The 25941-nt window shown below is 42.2% G+C and overlaps 1 protein-coding gene across 5 annotated transcripts in view; it reads left to right on the forward strand.

Moving 5' to 3' along the window:
* Positions 1–25941, forward strand: part of slc8a3 (solute carrier family 8 member 3) — a 221513-nt gene that overhangs the window by 30908 nt on the left and 164664 nt on the right. For 3 of the 5 annotated variants that reach the window (XM_033643023.2, XM_078175246.1, XM_033643025.2), the window contains exons 1-2: positions 478–1484; positions 15676–17543. In XM_033643023.2, the coding sequence (XP_033498914.1) occupies positions 15763–17543 (1781 nt within the window). In that variant the 5' untranslated portion in view covers positions 478–1484; positions 15676–15762. Of the gene's footprint in view, positions 1–476; positions 1485–15675; positions 17544–25941 lie in introns of those variants that run through there. The other 2 variants (XR_013493406.1, XM_078175248.1) reach the window with 2 other exon arrangements.

Raw genomic sequence — 25941 nt, forward strand, 5'->3', positions numbered from 1 at the left:
CCCAGAACGTCACCAACCAACGCACCCAGGGTCCCTTGCGTGTACCAAACGTCTTTGTAAGGAGGTCAGAGTGAGAGTGTGTTGAGTTTGCACAGGGTGTCTGTTTGTGTGCACATTTTAATAATACAATATCATGGTTATTAAGTTGCAAACATATGTGTTACTGCAGCTGTAAAGTTGGCAGAGGAAGAGTTACATCATTACTCCATCTCTTATAAAGCCTTTACTGTGTGTGTGTGTGTGTGTGTGTGTGTGTGTGTGTGGCATGTGGCCAGAACAAATGTCAGTGACTCAGTGATCATCTCTCTGCCGTCACTCTTATTTTTGCGTCTTAATTTAGCAGCACGTGACCATCAGGGCGCACACACACACACACACACACACACACACACACACACACACACACACACTGGGGTTTGTAGAGGTAAAATAGTGTGTGATACCTTAATTATCAGCTCTCCCCTCCTCCCTCCTGCTGTGAACACTTGTCATGGTGGGCTGTGGGCCTGGATGATATTCATGCTTTGTGGTGCAGGTTTCTTCTCTCAGTCGATGGTGACGTAGTTGCGCGCCTAACCGAGCCTGTCTGTGTGACTTTTAAAAAAATGGGAGGCGGAGGGCTGTAGGGCGCAACCATTTCACACCTCCACCGCGTGAGAACAGGCCAAATATTAATAACAATAACCATCCGAGGATGACAATTTCTAGGTAAAGCTCTCAACTCCGGCGATCATCGGGAGCTCCAGAAACTGAGTCAGCGCGGAGGAGACGCACCGTGCTCATTCCGATGGTGCGCAAAGTCCAGCTGACAGCCTCGGGAACTTAAATGCACAGCTGAGCGCGTTTCTAATGTAAGACGGTGTTTAATATTAATTGCGGTGTGCCGTTCGTGTAGAGGAGAGGAGCCGGGAGAGAGCAGCTCGGCGGCAGAGCCTACCTACAGGAGCGACATCACAGATTTCCTGCGCTAACGCAGCGGAGAGAGGGGGAGGAGGAGAGCGCTGATTCACGGCTTGCAGGAGGAGGGAGAGCCGTGCGGACAGGGCTCAGAAGATCCATCTCCAATCTTAAAATACAGACCCCCCCTTCCACCACCACCACCTCCACCTCCACCCTCCTCCTCCTCCTCCCTTGTCATTGACAGCTCTGCGACCCGGTCAATCCGTCAGACAGGGAGGATCTGGGGAGGAGGGCGCCAAGGCAGGAGAGGACGAAAGGCGATCACCTCTGGCCGGTTTGATCCAAACGCCAATACCGAGCAGGCTGGGGACCTGGCTCTGCGTGCACGAGGACGACACAGTGGCTTCACCGGGGGATTTTGGTCCGAGGAGCACGTTTGAGTCCAGCGAGATAACACAAGGACTGTTGAGGAGGTGATCGGAGCGGCACTATAATAATAATAATAATAATAATAATAATAATAAAGGGGGCGGACAGGAGCTGTTTCGCAGTTTCTACATAAACTCCCCGGAATACAAATCCAGGTAATGAATAACGCATGATGCAAACTCAGATATTAAATGATCAGTGTGTTATTAGTGATGCAACCCGGCGTGCATGGATCACATAGTTCAATATGTGCCACATTATAGTGCCCAGATTATTTCAGGATCCGTGTGGCTGCAAATTGAGCCCCATTAAGTGATGTGATGTGGTCCGTCACTCCGGAGCGCTTCATCCTGCCCAGGTTTTTAACCTGCCTATCTGCTCCCATTGCTCCCCATCACCGTGCAGATATGATCCACTGCAACTGGCTGGAATGGATTCGTGATACTGTCTAATGGGTGTGCCATTAAAATAATTGGCGTCTGTCAACGCAAATATCGGATACCGGTTGTTACATCCTGGCGAGCCCTTCCTGCTGCTGATTGGATGAACACCTGGATTTCCAGTTTTTTAATATGTGAATCTTTCTGTGCGTTTGGCTTCTCCTGCACGGCCTGTTTGGAGTTTGGAGACAAGTGTTCCCTGAGGTCAGTGATGGGTGTTAGAGGCTCGTGTATCCTCTGTGCATCTCCCCACGTACAGGCCTGCATGCTCCCTATAAGTTATGGTGCGGGCCTATGGGTGCTCCAGCAGGGATTCCCCCCTTCAGGTAGCACTGACACCGGCATAGTGAAGGAAAACGGGCCCTTATGATGATTAATCAGCAACAGCTGAGACTCTCCGTGTGTCTGCTGAGTCCATGTTTACGCGCATCTCAAATAGCCTCCTTAAACAAGACCCCTCTTCCCAAAATAGGGAAAGGGGAAAGAGATCTGAGAGCAGAGCAGCCACTCTCTGCTCTCAGCAACTGTCTCAGCCATAATGCTGTCTGCATCAGTCAGGCAGGAGAACAGGGTGGTGATCACGATGCACGAAATCAAACACTGAGGTTGATTATACTCGTTTAAATCCACTATCTGAGAGATGGAAGTCATCTGGAGTTAGACTGAGCAGGGCTGCAGCTGTCTGTGTTATTATATCGATAAATCGGTCAATCATTTGATCCAAGAAGTTCCAGCAAAACATCAAATACACACCAAAAAAATCACAATTTGTTCAAATAGCTTGTCTGGTCTGAGCATCAGTCCAGAACACAAAGATTTGTAGTTTAATATCAGAAGTAAACAAACTGTAACCAGAGCATTTTGGGCATTTATTTTCTCGATTAATCAGTTAATCATTTGATCCAAGAAGTTCCAGAAACCATCAATAATATTCAACAAAAAAACATCACAATTTCCAAATGTCAGGGTTGATTCATTCAAGTTGCTTGTTTGGTCTGAGCATCAGCCCAGAGCTCAAGGATTGTTAGATTAATTTCAGCAGTAAACAAACTGGAACCTGAGAATTTTTTTGGTGTTTATTTTATCGATTAATCAGTTAATCGTTTGATCCAAAAAGTTCCAAAAAAAACATCAAAAATGCGCCAAAAAAATCAAAATTTCCCAGTGTCAGGGTGGATTAATTCAAATTGCTTGTCTGGTCTGAGCCTCAGTCCAGAACACAAAGATTTGTAGTTTAATATCTGATGTAAACAAACTGTAACCTGAGAATTTTTTGGACATTTTTCTGCTAAAAAACAAAACAAAAAAACTTAAGTGATTAATCAATCACGTAGGTTCCTCCCTCATACCAAAAGTCATTAAAGTCTGCGATACATTATTTTCATACATTTTATTTACTCAGTTATTCAGATGATTTGGACACAATTTATACAATTAAAAAAGAAATTAATATTGGTAATAGTTAGGGATGCATAATATTGGATTTTTTCCCAATGTCCAAATGCCGATATATATAATGGCAAAAGTGATATAACATATATAAATGTGCAAACTCACAAGAAGAAGAATGCAAATATGGCACATTTATGAGTGCTGTGTGTAAGATAAGATGTCAAATCAGGGATGCACCATATTTGATTTTTTGCCGATATCCGATATGCTGATGTATAACAACTTCTTTGGCCGATGACAGACACCGATATCTAAACACATTCTCTCTCCGACCTCGTCACATTTCAACGTTTGGTCATGGACTTTCCACGTCCACATACGATGTGCAAGGTACCCTGGGTGCGTTCATTGTTAATGTTCTGGGACGCCATGTCAAGTTCTGCCCATTGAGCCTGGTCCCACTCCGAAGCCGATGAAATCCGGTGCTTGGGCAGTGACTTGCGGCATTAGACGCCAGTACTTTTGCAATTTTACTTGTAATGGAGTATTTCTACACTGTGGTATTACTACTTTTACTGAAGTAAATTATTTAACTTTATTAGCTGTGAGATGCAGTTTATTAATAAACTGTAGTATCAATGTGAAAAAATATTTTCAATGTGTATATTTCCATGGCTGAAATATTGACTTTTTCTGAACTTCATCCTCAATAGTCATCACATACTGTATGTTAATAACATTATAAATATTGCGGCATTAAATTAAAGATTCTGTGATATTTGATTTCTTAAATATCCACTTCCTCATATTTTCTTTAAAAAAGTGGTTAAAAGTTGTGTAAATGGAGTTTAAGTGGGTTCACCCTCAACTCTTTGTGGTTGAAGAGGTCAGCGTTGGACTTAATTGGAATATGTCAAAGCTGAACTTCACCCTTAATTTAGATGATGTCAGTTGCAGTATGGCTCTTTAAGTTGCCGAGCAGCTCTCATGAACAACTTTCAGTTGATTTTTAATACTTTTCGGTGGCAGCTGAACAGTCTTGATTAAACTGCAGCGACAGTCCTCGTCTACATTCACAATGCAAAATGCAATCCTTAAAACAGTAATTAGTATGCAAATTGTTTTGTGTAGCTCCTAATTTGGGGGTCACGGCTCTAATGTTGGTACACATAGAGAAATGGAATCGTTCATTCTGTGACGCTGACAGCACCCAGTACACTTTGTGTCGTGATGGGAAATCAATATTTAAAATACTAAATCTTTGTGAGGTCACACACCTGAACCGTCCGTCACAGAGCTTAAATGTAAAATAAGCTGTACATTACTGCCTATAGACTCTGTGATGTGTCTTTTAAATGGCTTCTCAGTCAGTCAATCAATCAGTCCATTCCTACTTGCTCTAATGGCAACATTTTTTTAACATTAAGTTTTTTTAAAGGGGCAGTCATGAAGTTCAGTTTACTCATCACAGCAAGCACTATTTAGCCTTGTTGTAACAGTTGTATTATGCCTTCAAAGGTTCTGGAACTGGCAATGTGTAGTGGGCATTTACCAGTCAGGGAGGGTCCAATGCACCACAACATGGAGACGCATTATGGGAATTAACCCTTCGCGAAGTCCCGCCCACAGACGCAGACTGGCCAATCATAACGTAGCATCAGTCCGGCTCAGACCAGGGTCCGACAACTCAGCTGTGCTCCATTGACTCAGATTTCCTTCATTTTCAGGCTGGTTTTGTGGATTTGGAGCTAAATGTTGTGCCTGGGGCACGTCGTGTATTAATGATACTCGTTACCTGGAGAGGTTGGAAAAAGATATACGTTTCTTCCCTGTTCTAAAACCAAAATCAGACCCTGAAAAGTGTAGGGTTAGCTAGCTAGCTACTGAAGATATAGCCTACTGAATGTATACACATGCTGCTTTTGCTTTTTAATGATTATAACAGTGAAACAAAGACCGACCCTGCTGTACAGGAACCAGTGAAGGGAAGCAGGGGAACTTTGCTGATATTCAACCAGCTGTGCGCCCTGCCCAGCAGAGGTCCAGGTGCTGGCAGCAGCATGGGTGCAAAGCTAAACAGTGTTCATCTGCACACACTGTGATGCCACACAGCTGGTTCAATATCAGCACAGTTTCCCTTTATATTCATTGTCTTGTGTGGTGATCAGCAGTGATGTGGTGGTTCACTTTTACACTGTGATCTGTAGCCTATAGTTCGGTTTTAGCTTCTAACTGTCTTTGTCTTTTTAACCTGTTGTTGCTGCCGAGTCAGTTTGACATCCTGGATATATCCTTCAAACACAGACTGTAGACCCCTCTGTCTGCTTCTCTCTGGAATCACTGGTTCAGTTTTCCAAAAATATGATAACATTTCTTCAGGGAGTGCAGTTAGTTACAGTGTGGGCTCCATGCTTACTCTGACAGCTTGGGGGGCGGGCCTTAGTGAAAGGTCAATTGTAGGTTCCAGCATTTTCAGAGCTTCTAGGGAATAATGTTGCAGTCCATTGAACTTGGGATGTCAGGAACTTGGGCAAAATCCATCTGGCTCACTGACATAAACACACCTGAAATCAAAGCGACAACCAAACAGAATGACCTATACATCAAGTTATACTTTGTTGTCTTTGTGTCGTGAAACTTGCTGTAACAATGTTGTAGCTGCCATTTCCAATTAATTCATGCTTGACAGAAGTCTTCCAAACATTTATCTCCATCTCCATCCACACAAAATTAATGCACACAAGAACTGCAATTGGCTGTGGTTCAAACTATCACGCCCGACACCCGTTTGCACCATTTTGAACTGTTGTATGATGTTTAAATGAGCCAAGATGAGCAAGACAGTTGCTTAACTTATTTTATATGCCAGCAAGACTTATTTTATACGCTATATGTCTCCACTAATGGTGCTATGGTAATTGATATGGATCTTCTGTGGATGCTTAGAAGCTCAGAGACTTGACATAGACACATCAGTTTGCTGCAGGCATCCATGTTTTCCTGAGCAGATGCGCCGGGATGCATTTAGATCGGAAGTTGGGATTGCCAGCTCAGAATTATCGACTATCAAATTGCAATGGATTGCAGCCTAAGACCTCATGTACATCTGGTATTAACATGAGCTCTGTATCTGGATATCATGTCTGGGTAAGGAAGAAACACTCCGTAAATGCAAGGTGTAAATGTATGCTGAATGCATACCCCATCTCTAGGCCATGCAGTTTGTACAGCATGACTTTATTCTTAAGATAAAAATTCTTCCAGTAAGTTAAAATGTGTCTCCAGACTCCACCTCTTCCTGCCTGGCAAAAGCTACATGTAGTAGCAGTAGCTGTAAAGAGGGCGCTTATTAATACCAGGTGTAAATGCAAAGGCACCCAGATCTAATGTCATTATGTAATTATGGTATCCAGATATGGACCACGTTATTTATAACAGGTGTAAATGCAAAGGCATGTGGATCTGATGTCATTATCCAGATAATGTATCCAGATACAGACCAAATCTTGAGTCCTGCATGTGGTTAGCTTTGGTTAAGGTCAGGGAAAGTTTGTAATGGTGGTAGTACAGGTACAGTACTGTAGTAGAGGTAGTAGTAATGATGGAGTAGTGGAAGTAGTGGTAATGTTGGTGGAAGTAGAAGTAGTTGTAATGGTGGAGTAGTAGAAGTAGTGGTAATGGTGGTGGAAGTAGAAGTAGTTGTAATGGTGGAATAGTAGAAGCAGTAGTCATGGTGGTAGTAGTAAAAGTAGTAGTAATGGTGGAGTAGTCGTAATGTGTTAGAAGTAGTAGTCATAGAGATGGTGGACTAGTAGTGGTAATAGTAATGGTGGTAATAGTAGAAGTAGTTGTAATGATGGAGTAGTAGAAGTAGTAGTAATGGTGGAGTAGAAGAAGTAGTAGTAATGGTGGAGTAGTAGAAGTAGTAGTAATGGTAGTGGTAGTAGAAGTAGTAGTAATGGTGGAGTAGAAGAAGTAGTAGTAGTAGTAATGGTAGTGGTAGTAGAAGTAGTAGTAATGGTGGAGTAGTAGAAGTAGTAGTAATGGTAGTGGTAGTAGAAGTAGTAGTAATGGTGGAGTAGTAGAAGTAGTAGTAATGGTAGTGGTAGTAGAAGTAGTAGTAATGGTGGAGTAGAAGTAGTAGAAGTAGTGGTAGTGGTAGTAGAAGTAGTAGTAGTAATGGTGGAGTAGTAGAAGTAGTAGTAATGGTAGTGGTAGTAGAAGTAGTAGTAATGGTGGAGTAGAAGTAGTAGTAGTAATGGTAGTGGTAGTAGAAGTAGTAGTAATGGTGGAGTAGAAGTAGTAGTAGTAATGGTAGTGGTAGTAGAAGTAGTAGTAATGGTGGAGTAGTAGAAGTAGTGGTAGTGGTAGTAGAAGTAGTAGTAGTAATGGTGGAGTAGTAGAAGTAGTAGTAATGGTAGTGGTAGTAGAAGTAGTAGTAATGGTGGAGTAGTAGAAGTAGTAGTAATGGTAGTGGTAGTAGAAGTAGTAGTAATGGTGGAGTAGAAGTAGTAGTAATGGTGGAGTAGAAGTAGTAGTAGTAATGGTGGTAGTTATACAAGTAGTAGTAATGGTGGAGTAGTAGTAGTTGTAATTGTGGTAGTGATAGAAGTAGTAGTAGGCTAATGGTGGAGTAGTTGTAATGGTGGTAGAAGTAGTAGTAATAGTATTGATGGTAGTAGTTGAAGAAGTAGTAGTAATGGTGGTAGTTATACAAGTAGTAGTAATTGTGGAGTAGTAGAAGTAGTAGTAATGATGGTAGTAGCCTGTGGCAGTATTATTAGCATTTGTACAGGCAGTATAGTAATGCATTTGGTAGTAATATCAATGGCAGTAGCAGTAGAGGAAGTAGCAGTGGTACTAGTAGCAATATAAGGGCCTTAGGAGAAATTCAAGGGTGACGAATCAATGTTTACATGCACAAAAACTAAAATAAAATAAAATTGCTATTTAAGAATAGCGCAAATATCTAATGTGTCTTCTGGGAGAGCTGGAAATGAGCACAAATATAGTTTACAATCACAAAATAATCTTTCTGAGCATGACTTTATTCAGCTTGTGAAATTTATATGTCTAATGGGACAAGGCAGAAGTAGTTAGGAGGCAATTGACTCCCTGTGTCCAGTGTTACTGTATGGCCTTTACATCTTTAAAATTCTCTGTGTCACTCTGGTAGTTTGCTCCTTGGATTTACGGGTATTTGGCTTGTTTGCCATTTTGTTGTACCTCTGTTTGTTCAGGGTAGGCTGACTGAGCACATTTTACTCTTTTTCACTACTGTCCTTCCATACTCTGATAACACACATTCACACATGGAGACATGAGAGTCGCCTACTGTCTGCATTAAAGATACAGTTAAACAGGGTTAAAAAGACAATAAACTACACTCATGTAAAGCTGCTGTTATAAGTATTTTGCATGTTACTGCCTAAATGTTCAAGTTGTTTAAGTTTTGCATGGTCTGTGTTAGCCCTAAAATAATATCATGGTATTTACGGGTACTATTTATGCCATAATGATATTCTTGATGAGATGACAAAATACTGCAAAATAATAATATAATTTATAATTATTTTCAAGAATGTACAATTACAACAAAAATAAGTGTTACTGGTTTATATGTCAGTTTAAACGTAACAGTTTGCCTTCAAATATTCAGCGTGGAACTGGTAGCAATTTCGCTTTCAGCCATGCTTGTTGTTGCCATGGGCAACAGGATTACAACTTGTCAAAAAGTTGGGATATGATTCATGATATTAATCTTTCTTATTATATTAAAGTCATACTGGTATTACTGGTATTACAGTGAACAATATGATATTTTTATATTTATATATTTTGTTTTGTTTATTTTTGTATTTACTGATTTGGTTGACTCTCACAGCTCTCATGGTGTCCAAAGGACAGTAGGCTATCATACCAGCAGCATACACTAGATGGACAAGGTTAGCTAGCTAGCTAGTTAGCTTGCTTGTTGGTGAACACAGTGGACAGTGGCCGACTTGCCAGAAGAAAGGTTAGTAAGTGGTTTTTGTGCCAGAAAATTTTCATAGCCGTACATTGCCAGCTCCAAACACTAGACAAAGTTAGCTAGCTAGTTAGCTTGCTAGCTTGTGAACATAAGCAGAGGCCTAGTTACCAGAAGAAAATGTTGGTATTGTATATTTCAGGTTTGTACATGTTTTTTGTGCCTAAACCACTTGTTAACCACAACATTTTTGAAACATAAAAACATGAAGTTTTAATATGTTGACGACATAATAATGTACAAATGTAACATGTCCGTGGTTAACAGAAACATACAGTTCCAACATTTTTTCCTGGTGATTGGGTTGCTCATAGCAAAACTGACTGTACACCCCCAGCACCAAACACTAGATGAACAAAGTTGGCTAGCTAGTTAGCTTGCTAGCTGGTGAACACAGGCAGTGGCCTAGTTGCCAGAAGAAAATGTTGGTATTGTATGTTTCAGGTTTGTACGTGTTTTTTTGTGCCTAAACCACTTGTTAACCACAACATTTTTGAAACATAAATACATGAAGTTTAATATATTGATGACATAATAATGTACAAATGTAACATGTCTGTGGTTTGCAGAAACGTACAATTCGAACTTTTTTTCTGGTGATTGGGTTGCTCATAGCAAAAAATGTACTGTACACCCCCAGCACTAAACACAAGATAAACAAAGTTGGCTAGCTAGTTAGCTTGCTAGCTGGTGTACAGAGTGGATAGTGGCCTAGTTGCCAGAAGAAAATGTTAGCATTGTATGTTATAGGTTAGTTAGTGGTTTTTGTGCCGTAACCACAGCATTTTGGAAACATAAATCGTACTGTCGGCGAATGGGTTGCTCAGAGCAAAAAAACTGTATATTTCAAGCACCAAACACTCGATGCTAGAATTTAGCTGGCTAGTTGGCATGTTAATCAGTGAACATAGTGGAGCAAGCTGTTTCCCTCAGGAATCAGTGGAGACCAAAACAAAGCTTAAACAAGAATTATTATTGGTTTTACATTCATCAGGTGAACAGAAACACGACTCCATACGAAGGCTATTATCGCTCTGTTCTGGATGTATAAGTATAGACAACTGTTTGCCAATACAGTGTGTTCAATTTTTAGATTACTGGGGTATTAACAGTGAGATTGATCCTGGTTACAAATGATTATGTAATTTTAAATATAAAATGTGAGTTGATTTTGACTTGACTCTTTGGATTTAGGAAACTCTCCCTCTTGTATACCACCTTGAAGTTAAATGATCAGTCATTTAGTCATTCCCATCCCCAGGTTGTAACATACTGATGAGCTATTTAGCCTTTAAATTCTGGATGCTTCATCTGTTTCTGCCTCATTGCAGATTCTGTCCGTCCACTCCAAAGCCACCATGCAATAGAAAAGACAGGGAAGAGAAGCTAGCAGGTCAGCATTTCTGCTGAGCCTAAAACAGGAAGGAGATCCTCCTTTAGCCTTGTGGTACCTTCAAAAACATATTTCACAGTACAGTGTTATTTGAGCCTTGCACTCATTTCCCTCGGTCCTAAAAGTTGAGCCGTGCAGATTGATACAAAACTCTTAACAGTTTCATAAACCATAGTTTTTCAGATTCAACTTTCCTCTCATTAAGTTACATCTTTGTCACTCAATTATTTCCCTGTTGTTTTTGTTTGTGCTCAGCACGGTCGGTTCTCACAGGGATTGCATCGCTGGCTCCTGTCCATATAAATGGCTCTGCTGATTCAGTTAAATTTAAGTTCCCTGTCTCTCACTTCTGCTGCTGTTTGCTGTCATCCCCTCTGCAATCAACATCTTCTTTTAACATCTGAGGAGTTTCATTTCAAGCTGAGATATCCTGCATTTTTAAGTTTTATCACCTCTAAAAAAAGCACTTTCAGAAAGACTCATCTTCGTGAATATTATTGAGGTTATGATCCCTTAAAAGACATCATAATAATACTGATAGTGATGCAATTATTTGTGTCTATGAACCATTAAATTAGAAATACTGGGAATAATTTATTCCATAATGTATTAATGGGTTTTTTAAAGCCTGGATTTGCACACAAGACTTTGATAGAAACCTCTTTTGCAGACATTAAGTGTGTGTTGACACTGTTCAGGTTACAGAGACAATATTTGGCTTTAAAATTGGTGTGAGTGCTTCAAATATGCCAACTCTTGTTTGACTATCCACACCTCCATTGAAAAATTTGTCAGCTGTCCAAACTGGCCAGTGGTCCGTCTGGATGATGGATATCATTTCCAAAAATATCACCTGGGAGTTTCAAGTAGTTAGAGTTATTTTAAAAAGTCTTCAGATCCAGTGCACGGCACAAGAGTTAAATAAGAAATCTGCATTACACAGCATAACATATGCCATTTAATGGATGCTTTTATCCAAAGTGCCTTAAAGTGCCACGAATGCGTACTGTACACATTTAAAGTCCGGGCGGCCCCAGAGGTAATCAACCCTTTAACCAGGAATCAGAACACAAGAATGCACTTTTGTGTACAAAATGTAGAAAAACTCAAACTATATTTAGCTCAAAAGCAAAGAGAAACAAGTGTGACAGCAGTAAAACATTTGAATCCTCCAGTGAATTCAGGACAGAATTATTAACTTACACAGTCGGCGTCTCTCTGAAGAGATAATTCTAATTCTGTCTAAACTGTCTGAGTGTCTCAGGGGCCCTGAAGGTGTGGTGGAGGCTGCGGAGGGGCCCCACCCATCCTCCTGAACCACCAAATAATCACAGGTACCACAGAGAAGAGAGCCTTTATAATAAATCCCCTGTGTTATCTCTTAAAGCAGCTCACGTCTTCTAAGTTTGGGGTGGTTAACTGTTCTTCATGCTCCCATTGCCTCTGGCCTCAGCTGTTAGCATCAAAAGAATTGTCAAGTCCTATCTCATAAGAGCTGAAGAGGTGCGTAAGATGCTTAGCCCGAGCTTTTATGAATTCGGACAATGTCTGCATTGTTATTGTAATGCTGCTCTCTCTTGCGGAAGTGGTAAGTGTGCATTTAGAGCTCAGTATATAATGAATTTGGACGGGACATCTGTACCCTTTGTTTCAGTTTGCCTCTTGACGGTCTCCTGCCTCCCCTCTGCTGTTTTTTTGCCAATGCGACATTTTGGACAGTGCTTAGTTTGGCAACATTGCACGCCTGCTGAGCGAGCTGTTTGGTTCAGAGCTCTGTATTACCCCTGAGATCTCAGACAATCACGCTCAAATCCACATTATTGGGCGCACGTATCCACGTCTGAACTGGAAATAAACTTTATGATTAGGAATCAGCCCGCAGGCTATGATTTTATTAAACTAATGTTATCTGCATTGTTCACACAGAGGTTTACAGATCTGAAAATCTCATGAATTTCCAAGCATGAAGTATGGAAGTATTTTCCAGGCCGCCTCTCATAGATAACATAAAGGTCTCATGCTTTTTTTAAAGAAGGAGGCAGGAACTCATTGATTGTCATTGAAGTCGCACAGAAGGATAGTGTGGAGTAATTTAAATTATTTTCTTGCTTCAGACACAGTGTGTGTTTCTCCATGTGAAATAAGATACAAACACACATCCTGTCAAATTAATACTACAACTCAAACTTGGGATTTAAAGCAATGTGGAGGTACCCTGAAGTTGGATCAATTCTATGATGTATTTACTTATTACTGACCTATTATGTGTGCATTATTGACTAAAATGAATGCACTGTAAGGTTAATAAGTAATGCATTAAAGGTACATTATACAGGATTTTCCTAAAAACAAATATGGATTCATATGAAAGTAAATCTTTCAATCATCATTTATGACCCACTAGCAGTGTGTGGTGATGTACTTATTTGCAGACACTCTGCCCTGTTTAGCTGTGGTCGGGGCGTTCCCGGCAACACGCTCTCACTCACAACTTCGGCCCTACACATCAAAGTCAAACACTTTAGGTACCCCTCCAGTGTCCGTTTTGGACGCTCAGGGATTATGACAATTTACACTCATTACATGCATTGTCTCTTTTTAAAAATAAATTTCCGTTTTCACATGAAATGTACATAGTGCCGGCGCCCCATGCGCAATGGCAATGCCGCCGCAGCGGTCGCAAGCTCGACTCTGGCTTGCAACCATTTGCTGCATGTCACCCCTCGCTCTCTCTCTCTCTCTCCCCCATTTCACTTTACCCTGTACATTAAAGGCAAAAAGCCAGAAAAAAAATCTTAAAAAAAATAAAAATAAAAAATAATCCTAATAATCCTGAGACCCGAACTTTTGTTCAAAACAGTCAATGATAATTAAGTCCCAATGTCCTCAAACAAGACAACAATAAAGTCCCAATGTCTTCAAACGAGTCCTTCCTAATTAACAATGTCTTAGCTTGTTACTGTTGCTAAAATTGGTCAAATTTGTTGCCATATCAATGGAAGTCAGTCTGCAGATATTATTAATCATAAATAATCAAGTTTAAGCCATTAAATGTGATCAAGCTATGGACCTTGTCCATTTTTGTGTTGGGATCAGCTGCAGACTGGCAGAGATGGCTGCCATCTTGTTTTTACATGGATTAGTGTATTGTCCTCTTGCTACCACTAGATGGCACAAAACAGTCTTCACGGACGAGGACAACAGGTCTGAGTTAAATAGAATGAAGTACAGTATAAGGTCAAGTAAACCCAAAATGTGATGTCCTCATTAGGACACAGGGTCTCAGGAGGATAAATATAGCAACTTCTGAACGACCCATATCAGTATTAAGCTTAAAATAAAAACTTCTGATCAGAACCCACCAACATCCAATTTAAACTCCACCCTCTTCCAGTCCAAATACCGCCCATCTGAGTACAGATACAACTACAAATAATTTAGTTGGTTAAACAGATACAGATAATAATGTACTCGCTCATCCCTAATATCATGCTACATATACTAGCATGGGTAGTGCCAAACACAAATACCATCATGTACCATATAGCCTGGTAATATTTCAGAGGGTATTAAAAAAAAAAAGATATTGCCCAAGCAGATGTTGCGTTAGACTTTTTCGTCGCCGGTCATTTTGACCGACAGGGTCATAAAAATCCGGTCATAATCTGTTTTTACCGGTCATTTTAATTTTTGTTTTTAAATGATAATAAAGATATTCCAAGACATTTAGTTTTCATTCGTTCGCTTTTAATAAATCCAACAAGCAAGTTATAAAGTGTGCATTAATAAGGATATGAACGAAAAGATGAACAGACATCCACACACCCGTGCCATTAGGCTTCGCCCTGGACACACCAGACGGCACTAACGCGTCCGGTGTGTCCAGGGCATTATGTAGTTATGCCTGTAGGCTCGGTGACACAAAATTAAAATTGTAATGAAGTGATTATGGTATTAAAAAGTGTGTTCGGTTATGCGCTGTTGTGTTATTTTAAATTATAAACACGGTATTTTCTCCTCAGGCTCCTCAGTGCGAGCTGTTATTTTATTTTGAAAATTGGCCGTATTCTCTCGTCTTTTCTGTGTCCGACTTCCTGTTTGGTACGATCCGCTCGATCCAGCTTGACAGAAACGCTCGCGGCTCCCGTGAAAAATAGACCAGACGCCAAACTAAAGCGCTGCCTCTGTGGGTGCTCCGCTCTGCGGGCGCTCCGCTCTGCTCAGCGTCCTGTGTGGACAGTCAGATAGGTTATTATGGGCGCTGACTGAAAACTCCACTGCTGGGGGCAGTGCTTCGGTTCCGCGTCCGGTGTGTCCAGGGTGTTATGTCAACAACGCTACATGAAGCAGATGAATGACTTTTTCTCTGCAGTACTGTGCACTCCGCTACCAAGTGGGCAGGGGTGGTAATTGCAACCGGTCAAAATGACCGATGGCCTTCAGATTTTCCGGTCATTGTTGTAAAAAAACGGTCAATGACCGAGAATATCCGGTTAACGCAACCCCCCCCCCTGTACCCAAGCCTAGTCTGGAGTTTGTTTGACCCATCCACCTCCACTCCTCGCCGCCCTATGCAGACTCTCTCATTATTCATACTGTAGCAGTTGCTCAGATTGTCAAAAAATGCCCCCGCCAAGTGAGTCCAATACTGCTGCTAAAAGGTGCTTCAATGCATCGATATCTGATGCTGAGGTCATGAGACTTGTTCCTGGGCAAGGTGCACAGGTGAGGTCGGAACTTTATAAAAAGGTAGCGACCAGGTGTCGGACCGTAAGCAGCAGGCATCGAAGCTATAAAAATTGTGCCAAAAAAATGCAAATATAGCAAGCAAGAGTCAATCCAGGGTTTGGCTTTTACTTTCACTTGCGATACTGTTTACAAACAGTAACTGACAATTACTGCATGGTATACCTTTACGTTATTAGAATACATGAGCATACTTAAGCAAGAGATGCATTTAGCTATCTAATAAAATAATGCAAAGCAACATGATGAAGTTGCTCTACCACTGTTATTTCTATCATACTTGCTTGTAATAAAGGTATAATGTAACATCCACATAATCTCTGTTGTTTTGTGTCCCTTGTGTTTAGGTGGTAGGTGGAGAAAAAGCACAGCCCAGTGCTGGATCCCAGGGGGACTGTCAGCGTGGTAAGGACCCTTGAGACGAAGGAGGGTGCATGGAGGGTTCAAGGCCTGTAAAGCCAGGGTCATCAGCCTGCCTCTGGTTGGGGCTGGTCTCTGTGACTGTAGCCTTCCTTTGTACAGAGGCCCGGACCACTCCGAGTCCTCTGGTAACCCCCAGCAATGCGACCTGCGAGGGAAACTCCAAATGTCATCCAGGGATCATCCTCCCCATCTGGTATCCCGAGGATCCCTCCATGGGAGACAAGATCGCACGGGTCATTGTGTATTTTGTGGCCATGATCTACATGTTTCTCGGAGTCTCCATCATTGCCGACCGCTTCATGGCGGCCATTGAGGTCATCACCTCCCAGGAGAGGGAACTTGTCATCAAAAGACCTAATGGGGAAACAACCACCACCACGATTCGGGTGTGGAATGAAACGGTCTCGAACCTCACCCTCATGGCCTTGGGCTCGTCTGCCCCTGAGATTCTGCTCTCTGTAATTGAGGTTTGTGGACATGGGTTCAGATCCGGTGAACTTGGGCCCGCCACAATTGTCGGCAGTGCAGCCTTCAATATGTTTGTCATCATTGGCCTCTGTGTGTCTGTCATTCCCCAAGGAGAGGTACGCAAGGTCAAGCACCTCAGAGTGTTCTTTGTCACTGCAGGCTGGAGCATCTTTGCTTACATCTGGCTCTACATGATCCTGGCTGTGTTTTCTCCTAACGTAGTCCAGGTCTGGGAGGGTCTACTCACACTGGCCTTCTTCCCCATATGCGTACTCCTTGCGTGGGTAGCAGACAGACGACTGCTCTTCTACAAGTTCATGCACAAGAAGTATCGCACTGACAAACACAGAGGTGTCATCATAGAGACGGAGGCTGAACGTTCCAAAGGGATTGAAATGGACGGGAAGATGGTCAACTCTCACTTCATGGATGGAGGTGCGGCAAGCAATCTTATTGGTTTGATCGAGAGCAAAGAGGTAGATGAGTCCCGGCGTGACATGATCCGCATCTTGAAAGACCTGAAGCAGAAGCACCCAGAGAAAGAGCTGGATCAGCTGGTCGAGATGGCCAACTACTACGCTCTTTCGCACCAGCAAAAGAGCCGTGCCTTCTACCGCATCCAAGCTACACGCATGATGACAGGCGCGGGAAATATCCTGAAGAAACACGTTGCAGAGCAGGCGAAGAAGAGCGCAAGCGTGCAGGAGGTGCACGTGGAGGAGCCAGAAGAGTATGTGTCAAGAATTGCTTTTGAGCCTGCCGTCTACCAGTGCCTGGAGAACTGTGGCGCCGTCATTCTGACCATTACCAGAAAAGGTGGCGACATCAACAAGACGATCTACGTGGATTATAAGACGGAGGATGGCTCCGCTAATGCAGGGGCCGACTACGAGTTCTCAGAGGGAACAGTGGTGTTCAAACCAGGAGAGATGATCAAGGAAATAAACATTGGCATCATAGATGACGACATCTTTGAAGAGGACGAGCACTTTTTTGTGCGGCTCAGCAATCTGCGTGTCCTGGAGACGGAGGACGAGGTGCTGTCCCCCAACAGTCTCCCGTACCCAAAGGCCATGCTGGGCTTCCCCACTGTGGCCACTGTGACCATTTTGGATGACGATCATTCAGGCATCTTCACCTTTGAGAGCAGCTCAGTGCACGTCAGTGAGAGCATGGGTATTATGGAAGTGAAAGTACTCAGGACTTCTGGAGCAAGGGGGACGGTCATTGTGCCTTATCGCACTATGGAGGGACTCGCCAAAGGTGGAGGGGAGGACTTTGAAGACACCTATGGAGAGCTGGAGTTCAAAAACGACGAGACCTGGTAAGACAGCAACTCTTTCTTTCTTATGGTTGTGGGGCAGTTGCTTTTTATTAAAGGGATAGTTTGCATTTTTTGATGTGGAGTTGTATAGGGTACTTATCCATAGTCAGTGTATTACCTACAGTAGATGTCAATCGACGCCCTCAGTTTGGAGAAGCAGGCTGGAGTCTGACACTGAAGCTGAGCAATGTACTGCTGTGGATGGGGGTCTGCAACCAAATAATAGTTTAATTGTATGCTATGTTGGGAGTATTATCACCACTTTACCTTTACGTCAGACACCCCATTCCAACAGGGAAGCCATTAACAACTTCAGTCCCCAATCTGTGCTGTTCTCAAAGCCACCAGACTCCATTGACAAAAACAGTCATTTTAGTTTGCTGAACACAGGAGCTGCTGGTCTACTGCTGTTTTGATCTGTTACGGAGTTTGTGTTATTGCATATCTTTGGTGAGTCCAAACTAACCCTTTTACCTGCCAAAGTCGCACATTAACGCAAACAATAACTGTTCGAGGCAGTAGTAGACCAGCAGCTCCTGTGTTGAGTGATATTAAATCGCAGTTTTTCTTAATGGAGTTTGGCTTTGAAGAAGATTATATAACGGCTTAATTTTCCCATTGGAAATTTGTGTCCGCATCAAGGTAATGCATTCAAAGTATTTCAAATATAGCGTACACTTAAACTGATAGTGATTTTTTTTCGGAACTACATTGCTTAGCCTCTATATCAGACTCCAGCTGCCTTCTCCAAGTTGGAGGCGTACTGACAGACATCTACTGTATATGATACACTGCTCCTGGATAACCCAGACAACCCTACTTAAAAAATCTTTACTATCCCTTTAATGAGTGGTTGGTGATTTATTATCGGCTATTGGTTGATTTTTAATCAGCCAAGGTTATTGAAAGTGAATTGTATTTAGGAGTCGTAAATAAGTTCTAATAAGATCCTCTTTGTCTGCTTGTTTTTGCATCCTCATTGATTTGTGTTTTGTTTTTGACTCTCAGTTTTGATGGTGATAAACCTGTCAGAAGACGATAGCTACAGAATATAAGATATGATAGCTAGCTTCAAAGCTAATCAGCAGTCTGCCAGATGTGTGTCTCATTCGGCGTTTGATACAAAGATGTTGTCTTCTTTGCCTCTTGACATCATTTAATTTCGAACATACTTTGGTAACCTATTCATGTCCTGTTTGCACCCATCACTCTGTGAATTCTGAACGCTTTTTTTCTGGTTAGACAGCGCGCTCTCTCATCTGAGCGTGCTCTCTACATCCCCCCCTTGTTTTCCTGTCAGGAGATTTTGCTCTCATCAGAGCGCTTTGGTAGCAATTCTGTGTGTGTCGCATGCAATGGGGATTCAACTTTGGGATTCGTCACACAACTGTGGAAACAGGAAGTCCTTAAGTAACCCCCCCCCCGCTTGCTTCTCTAATCCCTGCTGCTTTTGTTTTGCCGAACTCTGGATCCTTGCTCTTTTTTATTGTTCTGTGTCATGTCTGCTTCAGTCGAAAGAAAGCAATATGGAAAAATAGGAACAATATAACAAAGGGAGGAAGAGGAAATCACAATAACAGAGGTCAAAGGCCAGGCTCAGGCCCGTGTACTAATCAGTGCACGGTTTAGGTGAGCAGGCAGACTGTGTCATGACGAGTGAAAAGCCTGGAGGTTTGATTCCCTCTGGGGGCAGTCATGCTATAAAAGCTTGCAGTTTGCTTGTAAGCATCTATGAGTAATAGGGATGTTTTATGTAAATTGCGTATGTTATGTAGCCTCGTCAGCTGTACCATCTGTGTAAAAAACTGCACTACAAAACACATACAACAGAGTGGGCATATTTGGCAGTGTAGCAGCAACATACTGTACTGTAGTACAAACAGCACCAGGGCCGTTCATTGTCTCATGCTACAGCTGTGCATGGATGTAGAGAAATATTGATTTGTTTATTTCACAGCTTGCATCCGCTTGGATCTTACATGTTGGTCTGCAGGCACTGAATCAAAGTGACATGCCTCTATGACATCCCCTTCCCCCCACCAATCAGGAACCTCTCAGTGTGCTGTGGCTGCCCTGGCAGGGTCTGTGCTCCAGGGTGTGGGTTCCTCAGGGCTGAGGCAGCCCAGGAGACCGGCGGTGGGGGAATGAGTGTCGGGGTGATCAGCATGCTCTTGGGGCCCGCTGAGCTCTCAGGGTTTTACTTGATTTATGTGAGAGATGTTTTATGGGCCAGGCCTGAAGGCTGCCGGGGGAGTAGAGGGGAGAGATGTGGAGAAAGACTATTATTATGAGACTGCGGTGATGTTGTTGGCATTGTGAGGGAATGCTGGTCTATCGATCTGTTCATTGTGTTGCGCATCGTGCTGCGAGTTAGATGTTCTTACAGCGCTGCACCGCTCCGTTGTGAGGGTGCACAACTTGACGTGCTGTGAGCTGATGGATGCAGGTGGTGATCTGGGAGAACAATCAAACTTTATGGTCGAATAATTATTGCTACAGAACATCTCAATATAACAGGAAGGACTAAAATGATCAGGGAGAAGAGTCGGTCTTTATAGCCAAATAATAATTTAAAAAGTGCCTCAGAACGTTCAATAGAAAACTAATGTGACGCATGTTAAAGAGATCTAGTCACCCCTCTTAGTCAGTCATGTTGATCCCCTCATCACACATTTCATAAACTGGAAAATATTGACACTGTAATGATAACACCAGCTTTAAAAGATAAGTTCAGCATTTTTAAAAATATTCTCATTCACATGCTTGCTGAAGGTAAGATGAGAAGACATGACACCACGCTCCTGCCTATACGGTAAATACAAAGCTGAAGCTAGCTGCTGGTTAGCATAGGTTAGCATGGCGACTGAAAGCATACAGTAAAATCTAGTCTGGCCTAGTAGGATGTAAATCCCCCTACCAGCATCTCTAAAGCTCACAAAGTAAAGCTGTACTTGGTAACTTATATCATCTAACACAGCTCTCAATCCAACCGATACCAATGCCCCGAGGGACCCTTTAGCAGCGATATATGACGCACTAGGCAGTGGGATTTTTTGACACTCAAACCAACAATTCCCGACGAGACAAAACAGTTTTAGAATGTTGCAGAGAAAGGTTGCAGCAGTGTGAACTGGCTGTCTGAGCTCGACTCAAGCCGGCAACTCAGCTGGTCAAATCGCCAGCGGCTGGTTTTAGAACGTAAAGCACGTCACCTGTTTCTACAGCCAATCGGCTTGTCGTGAAGTCTGCTGGCAGATGGCGTGTTCGCTTGCTGCTTCAGGTGCTCCGTCCAGCAGAGGTTGAGATGCAGCTGACAGACAGAGCCATGTAACAAGTAACAAGGAAAACAAACAAGTATATTTAGATTAAAAAAAAAAAAAAAACATCTGTAAGCATCACATAATGTTTTTGATGTGCTGGAAGGATTTTTCAGTCAAAGTTGAAACAACAAAGATATGCCCACACCACTGACTCCAGTAGAACTGACACCAAAGTCTGGCTCCTTGAACGCTGTCACTGTCGTGTCGTCATGGCCTTTACTTCTTGTATCTTTTCCTTGAGGTCAAGCTAACAAAAGTATGTGGTTCAGTTGAGAAAAAAAATCACAGTTTGTTTGGCTTAAAATAAGTACATCTGTTTCTGACATCATGTAACTTTACACTAGTGCACTGACCTTGAACTCATGACTAAGGACAAATCTGGACCCTATGGTTGGACCAGTTGGGAGCCCTTGGTTTAATCAAAGGCAGAAGTGTAAAAATGACAAACATGAGAGTGATATAATTCTTCTCAACAAACTCACACTAACAAAACAAATGAATGTTTCTCCCAAAACTGAAAACCGAACTGCTCCTTTAATCCATCTCAAACCAGCAGCAGTGTGAGGTAGACGCAGGCTGAGCATCATCCCTCTCTTATTCTAGAAACATGGCATTATGCATTTAGGACATAAAGATTTATTATTTAATCAAAACACTGCCTGTAGATGTCTCGTTAGGTTGAAAGGCTGAGGTGAAGGGCCGGGCCAGAGGTCGTCATGCGCGACCTTTAATCCTTTTAGCGAGAACTAAAAGCATATTGTTGCTTTTAAATCAGCTGTAAATGTAACCTCTGACATTGTCATTGACGCTGAAAAGAAGAGGCTGAGCGCTTCCATAGAAAAACTAATATGATAACTAAGTAATAAGCGTCGGAATCGGTGCCTGTGGAGTAAATGTCGGGGAAATGGTCTTGTTGACGTATGTGCACACTGACGCGGCGGGTACAAACTAACAAGATGCAACTTTAACTGCAGAGGGACAGCACGAGACATATTGTAGATATTAAACTAAACTCACACAGCCAGTGCTGATTAATGCACTCGCTATAGACTAATGATAAATGTTCTAATGATTCACTAAACATACAGGACATTATTCAGTTAAGCAGTTAAAACAATGAAAACTGTTCATATGCATGAACACGCTCGAGTATTAATATGAAAATCTCTCCTCCCCGCCTCTTCAGAGACTTCTGGATCTTTTGTAGAAATGGCAGACCGCTGGTACAGAACTCCCAACAAATCTCCAGAAATTTCCATAATTACACTCGGATAGTGATGAATTAGATTCTGTGTGCATCCATAAAGAAGACAAAGAGCAGCAGTGGAAGTGACAGCTTCATCCAGAAGCATACTAGAAGATTCATGAGAACATTTCCATACACAAAACAAAGGGGCTGAATGTGTAGAATATTCACTAAAAGGCATAATTACAATGATGTTTCTTCTGCTGCCTTGAAAGCTCTCCTCAGGGTCGTTTTCACACTCGCGACATGAAAAAAATCAGAATTTATTTGCCTCCATTGCCTTCACATTCATATTCCATCTGAAATTGACAATGGAAATGTTATGTTTATTTCCATTTTTTGCATAAATGTTGAAATAACAGGAGGATTCCCTCCTTGGCACACGGGTAAAACACTTTCCCTTCTTGCTGCTAATTCAGTGTTAATTGTGTCGACTAAATGAGGGCAGAGTGTGCTCCCTGTCTAAAGGGCAAGGGCTTCTTTGATGTCCTTTAGGACAATTAGACCACATAATGCTCCAGCTCTCATGCTCCTCTTTTCTCTCTTCCCCTGTTTTACGAGGCATTGACTCTCAATCTCTTTTGATACACTTTGGGCCCATTGTTATCAACCAGAGTGGAAATTTATTACAGTCCTAATCTGGAGCTCTGGAATACATCACTCCAATTCTCAGCCACACAATAGTTCTCAGCATGAAGGATGAAGTTTAATAGTTTCTTGGTGGCACTGCCTCTGCTCTGAGCTCACGGGTTTGAACCTCATTGAGGCAACACCAGCTGCTTAAACTGTTCATGTTCAAAACTATGAAGTGAGCCTCAAGTTAAAGAGCGCTTCCTGACAGGTGAGGTAATGCTGACAGGGACACATGTTTGAGGCTGTATAGACCCTTTTGGTTTGTGATACTTTATTTGTGACCCATGATTACAGGTTATAGCCTCAATGTGGACACTGGAGAAGAGCTGCAGCTTACAATTGACCCTTCGCCAGATTGGCCAATCATAACATAGCATCAGGCCGGCTCAGTCCAGGGTCCGCCAGCAACTCAGCTGTGCTCCATTGACTCTAATGCAGTGGTTTCAGATTTCCCTCATTTTCAGGCTGGTTTTGTGGATTTGGAGCTAAATGTTGTGCCTGGGACACGTCGTGTATTAATGATACTTGTTACTTGGAGAGGTTGGAAAAAGATATACGTTTCTTCCCTGTTCCAAAACCAAAATCAGACCCTGAAAAGTGTAGAGTTAGCTAGCTAGCTACTGAAGATATAGCCTACTGAATGTATACACATGCTGGTTTTGCTTTTTAATGATTATAACAGTGAAACAAAGACCGACCCTGCTGTACAGGAACCAGTGAAGGGAAGCAGGGAAACTTTGCTGATATTCAACCAGCTGTGTGGCATCACAGTGTGTGCAGATGAACATTGTTTGACTTTATCTGTAGATCCCTGCCCATCCGGCAGCACGGGGACGAAGCCAAACCCCGTTGATCTGCACACACTGCGATCAGCGGTGATGTGGTGGTTCACTTTTACACTGTGATCTGTAGCCTATAGTTCGGCTTCAGCTTCTAACTGTCTTTGTCTTTTTAACCTGTTTTTGCTGCTGAGTCAGTTTGACATCCTGGATATATCCTTCAAACACAGACTGTAGACCCCTCTGTCTGCTTCTCTCTGGAATCACTGTTTCATTTTTCCAAAAATATGATATTATGTCTTCAGGGAGTGCAGTTAGTTACAGTGTGGGCTCCATGCTTACTCTGACAGCTTGTCGGACCATCACAAAGGGGCGGGACTTAGCAAAAGATCAATTATGTTCTGTCAATTTCTATCACTTATTGTTTGTTGCTTAATGTGTTGTGTTTTCTTTATGACTGATCAATTAATCATTTCAATAACAAAATGTCAAAAAATAGTGAAATATGCTGCTGATAATTAATATAATAATATAACAACAATAATATAAAACAGAAAAAAGAGCATTTTTTTAATTTAGATTTTTTTTTGAACGAATGAATGCATGACTTTATTTTGAACCAAAAATAAAGAAAACAATAAAAAACAAACAAAAGAAAGATAGCAGTAGGAAGAAGTAAAACTTATATGTCCATACCCCTTTCTTACATTTTATCTTTTAATTCACTGTCATTGGCCTCGTTATATTTATCTTTCAAATGTTAAATTGCATGGTATCACTGTCAGTTTTTTCTTAGTATGTAAGTATTTATATTTTTTAAGGTATTGTCTTGAAGTTAGAAATTCCAGTGTTGTGACAGGACTATTTGCTGGTTTCCTAAGTCAACGCAGTATCTTTGGACATTTGGTTGGACAAAAATTAAAACATTTCGAGTCATTTTTTTGGGGCAAAATCATTAATTGAGAGAAAAATTGGCAGATTGATGAAAAGTGAAATAGTCTCTGGTTCCAGCCTTGTACAGCACTTTTTAACCAAGCACCTTTAATCCATTCATGACCCCTCAGATTCATCTTGAGAGCCTTAAGGGGTCCCTGACCGACCCCCACATTCGTAACCACTGAGCGAGTTTACTTCTGAGAATATTAAATGGCTTCAGGTTGATGGCTTCTGTTCCCTTTGACCCAGAGAAGATAAGACAGCTGCTCGGTGGAGAAGCTCCATCCCTGGAGACGGGGATGTTTAACTAGGCGCTGATGGATTCATAAACAAATGAGTGGTGTGCAGCGGACAGACCAGAATCAGCTAAAGTAATTGCCACTGTGGTTACGTCTGCATGAGCATGACTCTCCCGTGCTTGTAAACCTGTCTTATATTTTTATGTACAGGGGTTTGCATTATGCTCATGGTAAAAAGCACGGATTTGCCCTTTCCCCTGCTTTACCCCACCTCCTCCAGCTCACGCGGCGCCCTCACCCAACCTTTTTCCTTAATATCCCCTGAATGTGTAGCTGTCACCCCTCTGGGCGTCATGACTGACAGAACACATGTCCACGCTGATCCTCATCCTGCTGACCACTCAGCTTTTCCCCCTGCCAGCACTTTTCTAGACATCCTGGAATAGACCCAGGAGGTTTACCTTACCACCCTGCAGCCAGCCCCCTCACACCGCCAGGATCATCTCCAGCTCAGCTAATCATATTCAATGCTGTACTTCTGTTGTTTTATTCATACCAGCCTCATACTTTCTGCTCTCCCAATAATTGGAATGCGTCTTTGTATTTTTGCAGTGCCTCAGGGTGCAATCACACTTTGTTTTCTTTGGTAATGTGGTGAAGTTTGTTTTGTAGTATTTTTGTATTTGCTTCATTACAGCTCACGTCGGGTTAGAAGGGAACCGGGACTTGTAAACAAAAGGCACACTGACTCACGTGTGGATCCTTTTTTTGGACAGTTTTAGTATTGTGATCCAATTGGGTCTGAGATTTTGGCAAACAAGGCATCAGAATAAATCCAGTTGTTAACTTGAAGACATGATGGACTGATTTGGTGACTACAAGCATCAAAAAAACATCTTGACGTCTATGTTTAAACCAGACAAAGTGTGATTTTGATTTTGAAGAAATGTAGGTTACATATAAGCACTGTACTTAGGCGTAGTAGTGCATTGACCTAAATGCTAACACCAGCATGCTAATATGTTGATTTTTAGCAGGTATCGTGGTATTACTAAACACAAAGTGCAGCTGAGGCTGATGCCGATGTACTCAGTACCTTTGAGGTACAGATAACTTGGTATTAAGTAGTGTCAGAGTATCTCCAGTGAAACGATACCTGCATTCGATCCTTTGTGCTAGTGGCCTGATCCCGAACCTTCTCCGGCGTCCCCCTGTGGGATTCGCTGGTGAACAGTCGGTTTAGCT

This window comes from Epinephelus lanceolatus, chromosome 15, assembly GCF_041903045.1.
Source record: "Epinephelus lanceolatus isolate andai-2023 chromosome 15, ASM4190304v1, whole genome shotgun sequence".
Taxonomy (NCBI): Eukaryota; Metazoa; Chordata; class Actinopteri; order Perciformes; family Serranidae; genus Epinephelus; species Epinephelus lanceolatus.